The following is a 19,414-nucleotide window of genomic DNA, read 5'->3' as shown; positions in this document are numbered from 1 at the left end:
CATGCTCAGTGGGCTCTGAGCAGCTGTTGAGAAGCTAAACTTAGGGGTAGTCTCAAATTATCAAGCAGAAAATGAAGTTGGTTTGTAATATAAGATGATGCTACAGGGCTGATTATTAAATTCTGATGCTAATTGCACTGGTTTCTGTGCTGCCATGTAGTGATTATCTGTATTAATTACTAATCAGCCTTATACTGTGACATTTATATTCTAAGGGGCCGATTCATCAAGCTTGAGTGAAGGATTCGAAGTAAAAAAACTAAAAAAAGTGTTTTTTGGGCTACTTCGACCATCGAATGGGCTACTTCGACCTTCGACTACGACTTCGAATCGAAGGATTCAAACTAAAAATTGTTCGACTATTCGACCATTCGATAGTCGAAGTACTGCCTCTTTAAAAAAAACTTCGACCCCCTACTTCGGCAGCTAAAAGCTACCGAAGTCAATGTTAGCCTATGGGGAAGGTCCCCATAGGCTTGCCTAAGTTTTTTTGATCGAAGGATATTCCTTCGATCGTTGGATTTAAATCCTTCGAATCGTTCGATTCGAAGGATTTTATCGTTCGATCGAAGGAATAATCCTACGATCGTAGCATTTGCGCTAAATCCTTCGACTTCGATATTCGAAGTCGAAGGATTTTAGTTCCTAGTCGAATATCGAGGGTTAATTAACCCTCGATATTCGACCCTTGATGAATCGGCCCCTATGTGTACTGTATATTGTGAGTGGGTCCCTAAGCTCAGAAGGTGACAGCAGCACAGAGCATGTGCAGTGAATCAGCAGAAAAGAAGATGGGGAGCTACTGGGGCATCTTTGGAGAGACAGATCTTTACTGCTAAAAGGCTGTATCACCAGTTGCTTAGTGGTGATACAGAAGCCCAAAATATAATGTACAACATTTTTGGCTACTTCTTTAGATAAGCTTTAGTTCTCCATTAACTTAAAGGTTACGTTAAATAATGTGGTGCTGGGCATATTTTCAGCATTAGAAACAGACACAGGTTTCAATTGGGACCCTTGAGGAATTGGCTTTGAAATTAACTTAACCTTTGGCCCTTGTCTGGAATTTCAACATGAGCTCTTATGACCTTGTACTTTTGCCCAACAGTATAACATACATTAATATTTTGAAGAGTAGTTTTTAGTGTCAGTATCAGGCCTTTAAAACCCTTGAGGCTTGCAGGAATTCATCTTACCTATTTTAAAATGTGTATATATAACACTGTACATTATGCTTATGCAGAGATTCAGCAGAATAAAAGAACATCATCCTTAAAGATTCTTACTGTATGCATACATTTCTTGCTTTTTATAGTTTGACATTTCTATTTCCACCCCAGTGATGCCAATTATAGTTTAATATTTACACTATAACAATGTAGAACAGATTGTCCTACATATGCATCTCTCTAGAGGCTCCATCAGGACCAGAGGAACATAGAACCTTTTGTGTTTCCTGTAGCTTGTCTATTTGGTTTAGAGAAGGAGAGAAAATTGAGTCATACCCTACTTCTAATAGACTGCTTTAGACTGGGTGGTGAACCTCTCCTGTTAAGCTTTTAAAGGGAATGTTTGCATTAAAATTTATGTCTAACATACAGGCAATAGATATCTAAGACAAAATGCAACTTTTTTAAGGGGTTGTTCACCTTTAAATTAACTTTTAGTATGTTGTAGAGAGTGATATTCTGAGACAATTTGCAGTTGGTTTTCATTTTTATTTTATGTTTTTTAGTTTTTGATTATTATTCAGCATCTCTCCAGTTTGCAATTTCAGCAATTTGTTTGCTAGGGTCCAAATTACCTTAGCAACCATGCACTGATTTGAATAAGAGACTGGAATATGATTAGGAGAGGCCTCAATAGAAAGATGTATAACAAAAAAGTATCAATAACAATAAATGTGTAGCCTTACAGAGCAATTGTTTTTTTTAGAGGGGGTCGGTGAGCCCCCATTTGAAAGCTGGAGATAGGCATAAGGAGAAGGCAAATAATTAAAAAACTATTAACAATAAAGGCTAATTGGAAAGTTGCTTACAATTTGCTGTTCTATTACATACTACAAGTTGGCTGAAAGGTGAACCACCCCTTAAATCATTCAGATTTTTGGATCTGCAGAACTGGGGAATTGAAACGATTATTTTGTTGCCACCGGTTAATTAATCTATCGAAAAGGGGATTGTTTTAAACTAAATATGGAAGGTGTACAGCAGAGGGTCTAAAAAGAAAAGCTTTCTTTACAGTACATTTGTCTTTTGTGCTTTTGAGCAGCCCAGATTTACAGAAGAGGGTACACTGCACCGAGATGTCACAAATTTTGGAAACACTGGAATACAGTCCCCTTAGAAAGTTCATGTCATCTATCTAAGATAGACATATTCCAATTGGCTTGATGAACATTTCCCCTTATGATAAATACTCACACTTGCATGTCACGGAAGCAGTTGATACAAAGCATAGATTTCTTCTCAGTGGAGAACATGATGTAAGGTTCCTCATGCAGAGCTGCAAGTGAGTCCATAATAAATACATCATATTAATAGATTGCAAAACCACAAAAAACTACTGCTAATAGTAAATATCTGTCCTAATAATTTGGACTGGCACAGTGATAACATTTACATATCTTTAGGCACATTAAAGGAGTTGTTCACTTTTAAATTAACTTTAAGAAGGTTATTTATTAAAGTTCAAAATGCCAAAAACGCAAAAAATTCGATTTTTTTTAACCTATAAAATCTGAAATTTTTATGGGAAAATTCAAAGTTGATGCTGGCGCCCGTTAAAGTCAATGAGCGTCTGTTAATCGTTGCCGGCGTTGGTTCAAATTTTCACCAGCTATTTTTTTTGGAAAAACCGCAAATTTATTCGCCAGTGGCGAAACACCCTAAAATCGCCACAAATTTGCACCTGCCGAATGAATCCACTCATCGCTAGTCAGAATCCGAAAATCCGGCCTCTCAGACCTGCCAAGGTTGCATATACTGTAAGTCAATGGGAGAAGTCCCAAAGATATATTGATCTGCGCTGGGTTTCATGCAATAATCCGAAGATTTTGTCGTTTTCAGGCAAAAATCCGAAAAAAAATCAGGTGGAATTCCCGAAAAATGTATACGATTCGTTCTCTTCACGATTTTTTGGGGATTTTTTCCCGCAAAGAAAATGTTTGGGAAAGTGTATTGATAAATGTTGAGAAAAAACCTGTGAGGATTTGGTGGGAGTTGTTTTCAGAAAATAGTGAGATGAATTTGTACTTTGATAAATGGGCCTCGTAGATTGCATTTGCACTTTGCTTGCATCAATAGGGATGCTAATCACATCATTAAAAGGAATGTCAACCCCCAAAAAATTATTTTCGCCTAATAAAAGAAAACATAATTCTAAGAAACTTTGCAATATACTTAATTACACTATGGTTTTCAAGTTATTTATAATGCTACTGAAAGCAGTGTTTGTCCCTTTTTATTATCTGCCCTGATGAGACTGTTGATACAATATAAGACAAGGCAGCTGATTAACAGACCTGTCTTTGCTTGAAAACTAAGACTTTTGCAACGTTGTTTTAAAAGTAACAACCAGGAGTTAAGCAAATGCAGCTTTCCATAGTAAGGGTCTGGCCACACGGGCAGATTCAGGGAGATTAGTCGCCAGGCGACAAATCTCCTCTTCATTCGCGTTGACTAATCTCCCCAATCTGCCTTCCCCTACCTTTCGCCGGCTAAAATGAAAATCGCCTGGGGGCAGGCACACGGAGCGATTCGTTTTCCAAAGTCGCCCGTAATTGCCTCACGAGGAAACTTCGGGTGATTTTGGAAAACGAAGCACTCCGTGTTCCTGCCCCCAGGCGATTTACTTTTTAGCGGGCAGAAGGCAGGAGAAGGCAGATTGGGGAGATTAGTCGCCGCGAATGAAGAGGAGATTTGTCGCCTGGCGACTAATCTCCCCGAATCTGCCCGTGTGTCCAGACCCTAATTGTTTTTACAAAAAAACTTTAAAAGCACTGATAATGTTTCATAAATGTATATAGGAAAGTTGCTTAGAATTATGTTTTCTTTTATTGGGCACATTTTTACTTTGGAGTTGACTTGCTCTTTGAGTACAAAGCAGTTGTGTGCTAAACACCCTGGAACTAGGGCAAGCATACAGCATGTACAGATCAAAGGGTTTGTTAATAGTGTAGTATAATTGATGCATTTGTACTAGTGTTTATAAATAACCCCTCTTGTGTTATTGCAGGGTATGTGGGACAAGTGACTACAGGGGCAGATAAAAGCCATACTTACAGCACTTTTTATATATATCCTTGGCACGCTTAGCCATGGATACAATCTCATGGCGAGAGAACATCTTCGCTTTATGAGTTTCATCTCTGCACTTAGCACAGAGAGGCTGATTGCAGGTGTTACAATAGTACATGATCTCTCCATCCTACAAGAGAAATATGGGATTCAGGTGGTCTATAATTCAATAGGCAACATCAAGCTTACTGGCAGATGAGCTTCCATATATAAAAAGAGCACTGAGGATAACAAACAAACATTTACATGTAACAATGAATGTAGATTAGCTAAATCTGAATTTTAGTTTACTAAAATAAGAACAATAGTAAATATATTTTGTTCAGTTTCAAATATATTCTCAGCATTGTCTTCAGATGAAACAGAACACAATATTGTGAAACAAGAGTGTTTACTTCTGTCTAAAAATATGTGTAAAATTGGGCAAACAAGTATTGTTTTGGCTAAATATATTTAGCCAGGGAAAGTTATTGTCTATATATCTTGTTATAAATGTCATATATATCTTGTATTGGGGTTACATTTCAAAGTCCTCATATCAGTATGAGTATGGCAAGGATTCTGTGCAAACTCTTTGAATCAGAACCAGTGTTCTGCAGAACAAATCAGAATCACATTTTAGTGAATTAGCGTTGTCCTGGCGAATCAACGACCTGGCGAAGTGTTGCGATGTGAGTGAAGCTGTCGCTGGCGAATTTTCAGAGGTTAGTAAATTTGCCCCTTAGAGTATCTGGAATAACCCACACAGACAGGGGGAGAACAAACAAACTCCTTGCAGTTCTCAGGCCAGAACTAAACTCAGGGCCCCAGCTCAGCAAAGCAGAAGTGGTACCCACTGATTCACCATATAAAATCTAAAAGGAATGTTGGCCTGAAACATAGTATTTGTACCTGGAAAGAGAACTGGCTAAAAGATAGACTACAAAGAGTGGTGGTAAATGGAACATTTTCTAATTGGACCAGTGTTGTTAGTGGAGTACCGCAGGGCTCTGTACTAGGTCCCTTGCTTTTCAACTTGTTTATTAATGACCTGGAGGTGGGCATTGAAAGTACTGTTTCTATTTGTGCAGCTGATACTAAATTGTGCAGAACTATAGGTTCCATGCAGGATGCTGCCACTTTGCGGAGTGATTTGACTAATTTGGTAAACTGGGCAGCAAACTGGAAAATAAGGTTCAATGTTGATAAATGCACTTTGGCAAAAATAATATAAAAGCAAGTTATACACTAAATGGCAGTGTGTTGGGAGTTTCCTTAAATGAGAAGGATCTTGGGGTTTTTGTAGATAACAAATTGTCTAATTCTGGGCAGTGTCATTCTGTGGCTACTAAAGCAAATACATTTCTGTCTTGCATAAAAAAGGGCATTAACTCAAGGGATGAAAACATAATTATGCCTCTTTATAAGTCCCTGGTGAGGCCTCATCTGGAGTATGCAGTGCAGTTTTGGACTCCAGTCCTTAAGAGGGATATAAATGAGCTGGAGAGAGTGCAGAGACTAAGTGCAACTAAATTGGTTAGGGGGATGGAAGACTTAAATTATGAGGGTAGACTGTCAAGGTTGTGGTTGTTTTCTCTGGAAAAAAGGCGCTTGCGAGGGGACATGATTACACTTTACAAGTACATTAGAGGACATTATAGACAAATAGCAGGGGACCTTTTTACCCATAAAGTGGATCACCGTACCAGAGGCCACCCCTTTAGACTAGAAGAAAAATCTTTCATTTGAAGCAACGTAGGGGGTTCTTCACAGTCAGGACAGTGAGGTTGTTGAATGCACTGCCGGGTGATGTTGTGATGCTGATTCAGTTAATGCCTTTAAGAATGGCTTGGATGATTTCTTGGACAGACATAATATCAAAGGCTATTGTGATACTAAACTCTATAGTTAGTATAGGTATGGGTATATTTAATTTATGTGAAAGTAAGTAGGAGTGTGTATATGGATGCTGGGTTTTCATTTGGAGGGGTTAAACTTGATGGACTTTGTCTTTTTTCAACCAGATTTAACTATGTAACTATGTAAGTATGTAACTAAAAACTGCTGTTATATGCAAGTCTTAACCAGAGCAGACCGTACGTTTGCCCCTGGCTTTAGGAACTGAATGCTTCTTTACCTGTTTCTTGCACTCAAGATCGCAGTTGGCACACTGAACCACTTCATCAAAGTCGGCAGAACTGTCCACTAAGAACTGAAGGAGTCGGTCAACTGGAGGAAGCCCATTATTTCCTTTTACTATTGACTGGTGCCTATAAGAGAGAGCAAGCACTATAACATCAGTTTCAGAATGTACCAGACTGGCATTTCGACTTCCATAATGCTGTCTAGCGAGACACAGCAGTCAAAACACCCTTCCTTGCATTTTATCACTTCCAGTATAGAAGGCTTATGGAGATTTTTTAACTGTATCTATAAATATTGCTATTTTTGGCCCTGTAAATTGAGTGCCTGATGTCCCATTTCTGTTTCTCTGCATATATTGGTTTACCGCTCCCAGAGCTGAGGGTCTGGGGCTGGTGCGCCTGGACCACTGATTTCATTTGGTGAGTTTTCTACTTTGGTTATCTGTAGCACCTATTCTTTCTCCTTGACAGAATATACAAATAGCCAATCTGAGTCTGATCCCATGCCTGATCTAAAGCACTTAAAACAGCACAGCATGGGATGAGTTGAGAGCCAAATCAAAGACAGAAGGGGTCATTTCAAAAGTAGAATCCAATCTGAAATTTTTTTTGCTCTGTGTCCTGCTCTTGTTGAATGGCCGCAGATCTCTGAGCTCTATTTCAGAGTGCAGAGACCTACAGACAGGTCCTTGAATGGAGCTCTGCCTGCGTCAGGCAGTGCTCTTTCTGAAAGTGATGAGTGAGGGGAGGCATGTAGGGGGGGGGGTTATGTATCAAAATCCATATAAATTTTCTGCCCAAAAACCACAATATCTTCAGATTATTGCACGAAACCCAGCGCAGATCAGGATCTTCAGGACTTCTCCCTCTGACTTATATACAACCTCAAATACAAGAGGTCCTCTGCTCTCAACAGCACAAAATGTCTCAATGTCTTAAATATATTTATAATGGTTTGAGTGCAGAGGACTCTTGTATTTGTCTATATGTATTTTGTGGTCACAGCCTCATTGCACCCCCCCTTAATGGTTTTAAAAATTAGTGGAGAGCACAACTTTCCCTTGTTTGTTATAGTTTATTTACAACCTTGGCAGGTCTGAGATGCTGGCTTTTCAGATTCTGACCTTTTCCATCCTCGGGGGGATAATAAATCCCAAAAAGGGAGGTTTTTCTTTTTCACAAAAAAATTGGATTATACAGTAAAAAAAAAATTGGCATTCAGACTTTAATAAATAACCCCCTGTGTGTCCACTCTCCCTCCCCCTAATAGGCTCAACTGCAGATCCTGATGGCGCTCTATGTATGTATGTATAACTTTATTTGTAAAGCGCTGTTAAGGAGCTGCAGCACTGTACAGTGCATAAAAGTACAATATATATAAAAGTATACATGGGGGAGACAAATCACATAATAAATATATACAGAATCATAGGACAAAGAGCGATCAGACCTTTCCATGCAGTGGGAGAGTTATCCAATGCACAATCTCCCATATATAATAAATGGCACTAACTTTACCCAGGTGTTTGCTTTTAAACAGGTGACCAGTAAATGCTACCTGCTGATTGGTTGCTACCTGCTGACTGCTCCTGGGTGACCTTAGTGACTTATATTACACAGCCCCCAAAATGTGGAAAAGATTTCAGTAATATGATTATGTCAGAAATCTGAGGATCCCAGGTATATACTGTAGGGCCTATATGGAATACAGTCTGAGTGCTATTACAACATCAAATCTAATTGCAGAACATAAGTGGGGGTCATTTATCAACACTGGGCACATTTGCCCATGGGCAGTAATCTGTGGCAACCAATCAGATTGCTGTATTCATTGTTCTACTTGCAACTGGCTTTAAAAAGCGAATCACTGATTGGTTGCTATAGGTAACTGCCCATGGGCAAATTTGCCCAGTGTTGATAAATGAGCCCCAGTTGTCACATCTACAGGAGATAATTATTAGCTGCAGTGCAATCATTACTATACCATCAGGAAACATGGCTTTCTAGCCAACTTATTGCCAGCAACATGTCTATTCCAGCAGATGGATGATAAGACTCATTTGCCAGCAGGTCATGTATATTCATGATGAACAGAAGCTAAGGGCCTGCTGCCCATATTAGATAAAATGTTGGCCTTCCTAACAGTCCATCTCTAATTAGTCTAAGTTGGCCTGGATTCCCACACCAATATATGAGCACAGTGTACCTGTGAATAATACATAACTCAGTTCAGTATTAACGGAATTATTTATTAAAGGTCGAGTTGTGTTTTCCCTGAAAAATTTGAGTTTTAACTTTTTTTTCTGGATAATAAAAACCTTGAATTTTTCACGATTTATCATGACTTTTTTATGCCCCTAAACTGCAAAAAAGCACAAATCTGAAAATACTCCAGCTAAAATCTGTCAAGGTCATGTAGAAGTCAATGGCAGAGGTCCCTTGAACCATTTGAAGATGTTTTTAGCCTTCATAATTTTTTTGGTGATTAGCGATCGAAAACGTAATAAATTTGAGCTATTCAAGTTTTTTTTTCGCCAATAACTCAATCAGTTCGAGTATTTGAGTTTGTCCCCTCGATTGCATTGATTCGAGTTGTTTACATCCTGTTTTTTTCATAAATAAACAAACATTCTAGTTGTGAGTTTGTTCGAGATAGAAAAAAACCTCAAAAACCTTTGATAAGGCATTGGGAATAAAGCTGAATCATTGCTAGGTACCAGTGCTAAAGAAGCTGGTAAACTAATTACACTGTACTTCTCTAATGTAGAAAGATATTGGAGCACAAAACCCTAATACAGAAAACATAGAAATAAATATGACCACATACTCTCACACAATCAGACATGGGATATAAGCTATAAGGCACTTGGATGGTTATCTGATTTTTTTAATTGATCTAACGCAGTGATCCCCATCCAGTAGCTTACGAGCAACATGTTGCTCACTTGGCTGTTGCTCTCAGTGGCCTTAAAGCAGGTGGTTATTTTTGAATTCCAGGCTTGGAGGCAAGTTTTGGTTGTATAAAAATCAGCTGTACTGCCAGTAGGCTGCCAGTCCACATAGGGGCTACCAATAGTCAATTACACCCCTTTTTTGGCATCCCCAGGGACTTTTTTCATGCTTGTGTTGCTCTGCAACTCTTTTTACATTTGAATGTGGCTCACGAATGAAAAAGATTGGGGAACCCTGCTCTAAAAGAACTGTTTAATAAAAAATAAGCGGCATATTAATTAAATCTCCCTATTTGAATAATAGAAAAGTCATAGAGAAGAAAAGATAAAAAACCTTGCTGAGTTGCAGCCCAAATGTGGTCCCAAAGAAACATTTGGGACCACATCTGGAAATAAAAGTAAAATAATAATTGAAAGCATCTTTTGTTTAACAGTGGTTTTAATGTGCATAATAGCAAGGCTGCACTGCCTGTGGCTCTCCATCTATTGTTGCATTCATGAACAGGTTCTTGGGGAAGCTGGGAAATGTAGTTCAGCATCAGCTTATTTTGCATTTCCCCTGTGATAAAAACCACTGCATACATTGCACACTTATTATTACACTCACTCACTAAAATACCTGAAATATTAGAAACCCATGCACTGTAGAGTTGAGCCTAGACCTTTTAATGTACACCTTCCACCTTCCTATATGAGGCACAGCTCACTGCACTCCTTTTTATGAGTACAAAGATGCACAATGGGTGCAAGGAAGAATTTCAAATTTTGCAAAGTGAAAAACATATGGTGCTCATGTAGGATCTTTGCGTAATTTGGATCTATCTACCTTAAAAGACCAGTAACATAAAAATATTTTTTTTAAAAAATCGTTTCCTCTTCCAGGGAGTAGAAATCGAGCGATGCACGATGGATTGTCGCCCTGTCGCCATTTCTGAAGAGGAGCGCAAGCAGAGAATCGGTAAGTTATTTCTTAATAAAGACTTTGCGAATTTAAAGTTAAAAGTGTCTTGGTGTTTTGTTTTTGTACAAACTAATTTTTTAAAAAAATTTTTGTTACTGGTACAGGCTACCATTTCATTACTACAGAGAAAAAGCAAATCATTTGAACATTTTTTAATTTATTTTTTGTATATATTTTTCTGTAATTCTGAGCTTTCTGGATAATAGGTTCCAGTTAACAGATCCTATACCTGTATTAACAATCCCAGTCAAGAGGGTAAAGGGTCACAAAAAAATATATAAACTTTAGGCATAATCTGAATTTATAAGAAATGTACAAGTTACCGTTTATATATTATATAAAGTTATGGATTATTAATGGCATTTACGTATGTGGACACAGCAGCAAGCAGCTTGCTGAAACTTCCTTGAGTTAGACTGTCTATGAGAACATAGTGTCCAATTACATATGGCACAAACGTGGCCCCAAGGGCATTAAATATGTGTGTGTACATACTAGTCTTCTCCACTGCCTTGTGTTTTTCAGGGCTGGAAAGAATCCTGTTAGTTATTTTAATATAATGTATCACGAGCGGTTAACTAAAGATAGACAGAGTGAATGTGCTTTCTGTGCCAGATGTATGAATGCTGCTTTAAATATTTTTTTTTTGTGTTCCTGATCCAAATACCCGTTACTTTATATCCAGATACCTCCATTATACAAACAATACACCCAGGATGGGACACACGTAAAAAGGACTCATAATACCTTTAAATAAAAATACCCATTTTCTAAAAACTAGACAAATGAAGGTTTGGCTTGGTGTGTTAGCTACGTGCAGTGACATAGTCACAAAGTGCAGTTATAAAAGCACATTAGCAGGTTTAGCGAGTAGTTTCAGCAAGGAGGGCAAAATGTTATTTTGAGACTATCAGTATCTACTAATGTGACCTGCATATGATACTGTGTATCAGTACAATGTTTGCTGCTTATCCCCCTTATCACTCTCCTGGCTAGTGGCTGGGCTCTCATTCCTTCCCTGCATTCTGTCCGAGCTAAAAGTAGAACTGCTCCCACAGCTACCCAAGCTACAGGCACTCTCATTAGCCCTATTATATTTCACTCTTAATACAGTGTTATATGGCAGAACATACATTGTTTATATCTTCACCTTTATATGAGCTCTATTTTATCTGCTAAAAGAAATAGCATTTCTGATTGGAGCCTCTCTCTGTATCCACTACAAATGAAAATAAAACTTACATGAAATTTTCCTAAGCATTTTATACTTACCGTAAAAACAGTTTTGTTGGAAAACAAACTGCTTTTTTTTAATCTGTTTTTGTGTTTGTACGTGGTACTCTATAAACGAGTGTATATATATATATACTATATATTGATCATCCCCCTTCATAAAAATGGCCCTATACTCACCCCGAATTGCTTTAGTACCTTAGTTTATTTTGCTTACTGCTCTTCCAAAATCATAATATGATTGACAACAGAGACTGCAGTCACAGTACTTATGTTTTTGCTCTATGGCAGAACTAGCACTTTAGAGGATTTTATCCAGCCAATAGGATTAAAGAATAATACATATCAGTCTCAGAATTTCTGGTGATAACACATTTTTCTGATCTGATATCTAGTTTACGCTTGGAGCTATAGACCTGCAACATTTACATTATTGTGGAGTTCCTGATGGATTCTGAAGTTTTATCCAGAGTGTTGGAGCCATTTATTTGGAAATCCGTTCTCTGCAACTTTTTATATACTTGTCTCTCACGGGGTACATTGTATGGCATAATGTATACTTATTTGTCAAAATTAACTGGTGTTTGCCAGCATATTCATAGATACCGGTATGAGATCCGTTATCCAGAAATCCATTATCCAGAAAGCTCCAAATTACTGAAAGGCCATCTCACATAGACTTCATTTTATCCAAAACCTTTTTATCGGTAATAATAAAATAGTACTTTGTACTTGATCCAAACTTAAATATAATTAATTCTTATTGGAAGCAAAACCAAGCTGTTGGGTTTATTAAATGTTTACATGATTTACTAGAATACTATAATGTATAAAGATCCAAATTATGGAAAGATCCATTATCTGGAAAACCCCAGCTGAGAATTCTAGATAAGAGGTACCATACCTGTATATTTGAACACACAATGTACAGTATATTTCAAGACGTGTAAGGTGTTACAAAAAGTTTGTATAATTATCGTTCAATGACAGCCTCACTTTATTTTATAATAAAAATGGAGTCCCGAGAAGTTCAATATGCTTTCAGAATCCTTGTACACATCACTGGTGAAATCATCTATAAAAAATAATTGTTTTTATAGTCTCTTACCCACACAGAGGGCAGGTGAGGCGGTTATCTATTGCACGACCCCGCAGACAGCTGGCACAGAAGTTATGGTAGCAATCAAGAAGGCATGGGTGTTCATATTGCTCATGGCACAAGAAACAAGCTAGTGGGTGGCAGTTGGCTTTATCCAAGTCGTGTAGATTTTCAAGGGGAGAGAAAATCCCTCCAGACATCTGTAGGCAGGAACAGTGAAACAATGTTGAGAAGGTAATAGTGTAAAAATAAATAATGCCATCAGAAAGAATGGATTTAGCCACTGTGCTTATTTATTATTAACTGTTTTCTATCTGGTACTCATGGGACTGGAGGAGGTAATATACATAGCATCACAACATAACATATAACATGTACAGTCACATGTAGAGATTACTTCTAGAGCACACACACACACATACACATAGATTTATATATACTTTCCTCTATGCCAAATGGAAATCTAACTGCCAACATAGCACTATTTCTCTCTTGCTTCTGTGAAGATGTTTGGCTTAGCTGGCAGTTTTCAGGCTTGTGTAACCTTTCATTTTTCTTAGGCTGACTGACTGGCTGGAGCCTTTCTTAATATTTCCTTTCAATAATGCTGAAATCAAAGTAGACATGGTCTAGTGGGTGAGCAGGTGGCCTAATACAAGTTAGGGCATAATCTGTCATAGTCATAGCTGACGGCATAATAATGGAATACTCCAGGCATAGCATTGGCAGCCTGGAGTATTGCACAAAGTGCAAGGCTGTTAGATATGGTGTAGCTCCTCCATGTTTTTAGTCATCTAGAGAGGAACATAAGCAGGTGGATAACACCATGGTGAGGCAGGAGTGGGAGGACACAATACACAAAATATTTATCTGATGCAGTATTATAAGTCTCATGAGATGTTTATATAGCATAAATATAGTTTACCATTTCCATCCATTTCCATTACAAAAACACTAAATGCAGGAAATGTAAAGTGTGGTGATAACTTTTATTGGCTAACTAAATAAGTAACAATTGCAAGCTTTTGGAGCACACAGGCCCCTTCATCAGGCAAAACACAAATGAAAGGCTGGAAAGGTACATTATATATACTGTTAGATTATTGAAAAAGGGTTTATGGGCAATAAATTAGAAAGTTGCAGATAGGCAGAGATAACTTGTAGAGATAAAAGTAATTAGGTTGGGTTGTAAATAGTCCAGGGGTCTGGATTCAGTCAGGTCACATAGCTTGAAGTAGACCAAGACAGAATAGGGTAAGGTTAACACAACAGTGCAAATTAGGAATTGGACAAGAAAAAAGTAAAGATACAGGTAAGGGTTCCACTGAGTGGGATAACATATGGAACCAGAACTTATCCACTTCACAAGTCAATACCAGATTTTAATAAATAAAAGATAAAGATAAGACAATATTTTAGCCCAGATACTGATAAGCCCCCATGGGTGAGCACTTTAGCTTTAGTCAAGGAAACAAACACTAGTACAGTCAGCACCTTGTTGTGAGCTGAAGTTAACCTAAGGAAAGTGTCTTTTAAGTTGTAGATTGTCCTTAGCTGTGTTTTTTTTCTAGTTTAAGTCATATCTGGACATAAAACTCCTGTCTCTGTTCAGGCCACATTCTAGGGCAGTGATCCTCAACCATTATCTTGTGAGCAACATGTTGCTCCCCAACTACTTGGATGTTGCTCCCAGTTGCCTCAAAGCAGGTAATTATTTTTGAATTCCAGGCTTGGAGGCAAGTTTTGGTTGCATAAAAACCAGATGTACTGCCAAACAGAGCCTCCTGTAGGCTGCCAGTCCACATAGGGGCTACCACTAGTCAATCACAGCCCTTATTTTACACCAGACAGGAACATTTTTCATGCTTGTGTTGCTCCCCAACTCTTTTTACATCTGAATGTTGCTCACAGGTGAAAAGGGTTGGGGACCCCTGTTCTAGGGTGTTAACCTTTCTCATGAGTTTGACATTTTCAATGGCTAACACAGTTAAAACTATAAAAACACTAAAAACATTTTTTGGCCATTGATGCAAATAATGTTATAAATTGTAATTATAAACTGTAATGGAGAATGTAAAATAAAAATATCTTTATTATAAGTACCATCAACCACATAAAAGTGTAGGTGACATTTACTAGCAGGCATAATGTAGCCTTTTATTTACATTCTTCGCCTCCTGCTGTATCTGAAACATGTGACAGTGTGGGGATAAGATGATCTGATCAGCAGTCGCTCTTGCTGGAGTGCAATAAGATATTCCTTTTTTTATCCCTGGCCACCAATGTTATTTTTAACTTTTATAGAGGGGACAATGGACAACAATGGGGTTTTTTTTTACTTTTAGGCTAGGGCCACACGGCGAGATTTTGCCGCGATTCTGCGCTGGGCGAGTTGCGAGTTGCGAGTCGCTGCGGTTTTTAAGCCGAAATAGCTTTGTTAACTTTGGCGCTGGCGTCAATGCAAATCGCGGCGAAATCGCTGCGCTAATTCACACGCGGCGATTCGTTTTCTATTGTCGCCCGAAGTTGCCTCGCTGGGCGTTTCCGGGCGACAATAGAAAACGAATCGCCGCGTGTGAATTAGCGCAGCGATTTCGCCGCGATTTGCATTGACGCCAGCGCCAAAGTTAACAAAGCTATTTCGGCTTAAAAACCGCAGCGACTCGCAACTCGCCCAGCGCAGAATCGCGGCGAAATCGCGCCGTGTGGCCCTACCCTTATGGGGGGGGACCTGACCACCAGTTTTTTTTTAAACTTGTAGAGGGGGGGGGGTGGCCAATGTTGCCTATTTATATGTGGGAGGCCCTGATGTTGCCCATAGCAACTAATCAGATTTTTGCCTTTGTATTCTAACTTGTAGGTGACTGTTGCTATTGGCAACATCCCCACTGATGTTTTTCTCCATTGTTTTACACAGCATGATAAATAAGCCCCTCAGAGTACATAATTTACAAACACATTAGGTTATGTGCTACACCTACTATACATGGCATGATTGGCATAAATTATCCTTTCTTGCCGTAAAACATTCATATACTTCAATATAGTTGGAAAATATGGGCAAGTGCAGAAGGATGTTCAGCCAACGTGCTGATGAAAAATGGGCATCTTCACAGATCAAGTACATCCGTCAATAAGAGAAAACTCAGAAAGCTCCGGTGATCATAACTTGTTATGCAGAAAACTGTTGTACATTCCTGTTGTATCCTACACCATATTTATGCAAAGGGTACATTACACCTGCAGTAAATTAAACCTTTGGTTATAAAATTTCATTGGTAAACATACATTCCATATAATAAAGATTCCTTTCCCATACGATTTCATTACATAAACAGTAGGCTTCACTGCTTAACATGGTGTGTCAACGCGGCATTATTTTTCTTCATATATTGATCTGTGCATTTATATAAAAGTTTTAAAAAAGAGAATCCTAGCTCATAAACGTGAGCATTATTAAATTGACTCTTGCAGCAGAAACTCTTTAAAGTAATAGTTCAGTATAAAAATAAAAACTGTATAAATAGATAGGCTGTGCAAAGTAAAATATGTTACTAATATAGTTAGTAAGGCAAAAATGTAATGTATAAGGGTTGGAATGACTGGAAGTCTAACAGAACAGAACAGAACACTACTTCCTGCTTTTCAGCTCTCTAAGTTTGAGTCAGCGACTTTAAGGTGGGCCACATGGAACATAACTGTTCAGTGAGTTTGCAATTGATCCTTAGCATGCAGTGCAGATTCAAAAGCAACAGTTATGACCCATGTGGCCCTTCCTCAAGTCAATGATTAGTTACTGCATGTAGTAACACCAAAAATGAAAGCATTTTAAAGTAATTAAAATGTAATGTACTTTTTCCCTGCACTGGTACAGATATTCTGTATGCTTCAGAAAGACTACTAAAGTTTATATAAACAAGCTGTTGTGTAGACATACACAGCAAAGCTTACGCAGCAGATAACAGATGCACTCTGTAGATTCCCATTGTATTCTATTACAGAGTTTATCTGTTATCTGCTAAGCATCTTGTGTCTTTTCTCCTTTTTTTAGCTTGAATGGCTGCCCCCATGGCTACAGTAGATAATTATAGTTGTCTTTCTAATGCAAACACACAGTTTTTACCAATGCATAGTAACAGTACCTTATATTTTAGTTACTTTGAAATACTTTTATTTTTTGGTGTTACTGTTGCTTTAAGATGTACCAGCCTTTTAAAGGAGGTTGAAGTTATTAGCAGACATTACTAATTACACTGATAATATAATGAATTTGAAACAATAGCATTACCTGCCATTCATTCCGGCCAATTGGCTTCAGTGATAAATACAACATCTTGTGATGCTGCTCAGAATTGACCAGAATATTGGCAGATGACTCTTCTTCACTCAATAACTTTATTTTCTAAAGAGAGCCATTACTATTCTCCCCAAGACATTACTATTCTCTCTAAATCTTTTTTTATCCTGCCAGTTTGTTGAAATAAGCAGCATATTGTATTGTTCCCTCAAATTAATTATGTTATTTTAAAAACACCTAGGGGGTTATTTGCTAAACTCCGAAAATCTGAAATTCCCCGAAATCCGAAAATTCTGGATTTTTTTTATAAAATCGGACTTTTAAAAAAATCACAAATTTTTCAGAATTTATTAAACCCTGAGGGCTAAAAAGCCCGAACGGCATCTCAAACCTGTCAAGGTTGCATAAACGTCAATGGGAACAGTCCCATTGATTTTTGGTTGTGTTGGGGGTTTCGGGCAAATTTCACAATATTTTCAGAGCTTTCGGGTGAAAACTCCAAAAAATTCAGAGGTTTTGGGGAAAATTCACGAAAAAATCGTGAATATCTGAGCTTTTCCCACAAAAGCAAATTTTTGGGAAAATTTAATAATAAATAAGCGTTAAAAACCTAAGCGGGTTAGATCGGAGTTTGTAGAAGCCGATATTGGGATAAATTCGGACCTTGATAAATAACCCCCCTAGTATCTTAAAAACTAGAAAAAATAAGAGAAAGCAATCAGCAATGTTGCATTAGTTTATGTAATGGTTTACATGTCCTTTATATGTCCTTTAAAAATGTGTTGGATAAAATCTATTTTTTTCTGCAAATCTGGAATACTTTATTTTTTAATAATACAGTGTTTAATTAAAATGTTTTAACTTAAAAACTAACATTATTATGTCTTGTCATTACAGGAGCAGATCACTGTAGCCAGTAATAATGTAGCCAAATGGTCATTACCACTATTCCTGTGCTTGATATCATCTACATTTCCTTTTCATCTTTCTTCAGATAAAACCAGTCAAGCATCAGCATGGTTGCTAACATCACTGTTTTAATACTGTTATTTTTTATGCATTCTACTTTTTTCTACATATTTTCACAACATGTAAGTTAACTGTTTCCTAATTAGTTTGTTTGAATCTTGCCAGGCAACACACAGCATGACATAGATCAAAGGAGAGGTACAGGTAACGGGAAAGGATATATTTTCTGGAATGCTTGGCACCTGGGGTGTTATTTATTAGAGGTCTTTCCATACTTTGGATCTCCATATCTTGAGTCTGCTAAAATCATAATTTCAACATTGAATAAACCCTATAGGACTGTTCTGCCATCAATGTGGATTCATACAGCTTAGTTACCCTCAAAGAACAAGCACAACCATGGGATCCGTAATCCTGAAACCTGATTTGGAGCTTTCTTGATAACGGGTTTCTGGATAATGGAAGGCTGTCTCCCATAGACTCCATTTTATCCAAATAATTCACATTTTTCAAAATTATTTTCTTTTTCTCTGTAATAATAAAACCATACCTTGTACTTGATCCAAACTAAGATGTAATTAATCCTTATTGGAGGCAAAACCAGCCTATTGGGTTTATTTAGGGGCCAATTCATTAACTTCAAGTGAAGGATTCGAAGTAAAAAAACTTCGAATTTCGAAGTGTTTTTTTGGCTACTTCGACCATCGAATGGGCTACTTCGACCTTCAACTACGACTTCGAATCGAAGGATTCGAACTAAAAATCGTTTGACTATTCGACCATTCGATAGTCGAAGTACTGTCTCTTTAAGAAAAAATTTCGACCCCATAGTTCGCCACCTAAAAGCTACCGAACCCAATGTTAGCCTATGGGGAAGGTCCCCATAGGCTTGGCTAAATTTCTTTGGTCGAAGGATAATCCTTCAATCGTTGGATTAAAATCCTTCGAATTGTACTTCCTTCGATCGTACGATCGAAGTATTTGCGCATAATCCTTTGACTTCGATATTCGAGGTATTTTCATTCCCAGTGGAATATCGAGGGTTAATTAACCCTCGCTATTCGACCCTTGATGAATTTGCCCCTTAATGTTTACATGATTTCGAAGTCGAAGGATTTTCATTCCTAGTCGAATATCGAGGGTTAATTAACCCTCGATATTCGACCCTTGATGAATTTGCCCCTTAATGTTTACATGATTTTTAGTCTAAAGTTATGGAGATACAAATTAAGGAAAGATCCCTTATTCAGAAAACCAACGGTCCAACACATTCTGGATAACAGGTCCCATACCTGTACTGTTTTATTGTTACAGAAAAAAATAGAATAATTTCTAAAAATTAGTTATTTTTATCTGTGGTAAGCAATTCAATTTGTCAACAATTTGTCAACAAAACACTGAATATTACTACAAAATTCAGAGCAGTTGCAATGTTACTTAGATTGTTACGACTGCCATAGAGAAGGATTAGCTGAACAAATTA

At 37.7% G+C, this 19,414-nt stretch overlaps 1 protein-coding gene across 3 annotated transcripts in view; it reads right to left on the bottom strand.

Annotated features, from left to right (window-relative positions):
• The window catches only part of rnf207.L (ring finger protein 207 L homeolog), a 65,377-nt gene that overhangs the window by 39,590 nt on the left and 6,373 nt on the right, over positions 1 to 19,414 (bottom strand). For all 3 annotated transcript variants that reach the window (XM_041569416.1, XM_041569414.1, XM_041569415.1), the window contains 4 exons: positions 12,675 to 12,865; positions 6,415 to 6,547; positions 4,284 to 4,428; positions 2,424 to 2,505 (listed from right to left, as the gene is read on the bottom strand). In XM_041569416.1, the coding sequence (XP_041425350.1) occupies positions 2,424 to 2,505; positions 4,284 to 4,428; positions 6,415 to 6,547; positions 12,675 to 12,865 (551 nt within the window). The remainder of the gene's footprint in view (positions 1 to 2,423; positions 2,506 to 4,283; positions 4,429 to 6,414; positions 6,548 to 12,674; positions 12,866 to 19,414) is intronic.

Source organism: Xenopus laevis, chromosome 7L, assembly GCF_017654675.1.
Source record: "Xenopus laevis strain J_2021 chromosome 7L, Xenopus_laevis_v10.1, whole genome shotgun sequence".
Taxonomy (NCBI): domain Eukaryota; kingdom Metazoa; phylum Chordata; class Amphibia; order Anura; family Pipidae; genus Xenopus; species Xenopus laevis.
Note: the sequence above shows the minus strand (reverse complement) of the source record. Positions and strands in the feature narration are given on the sequence as shown.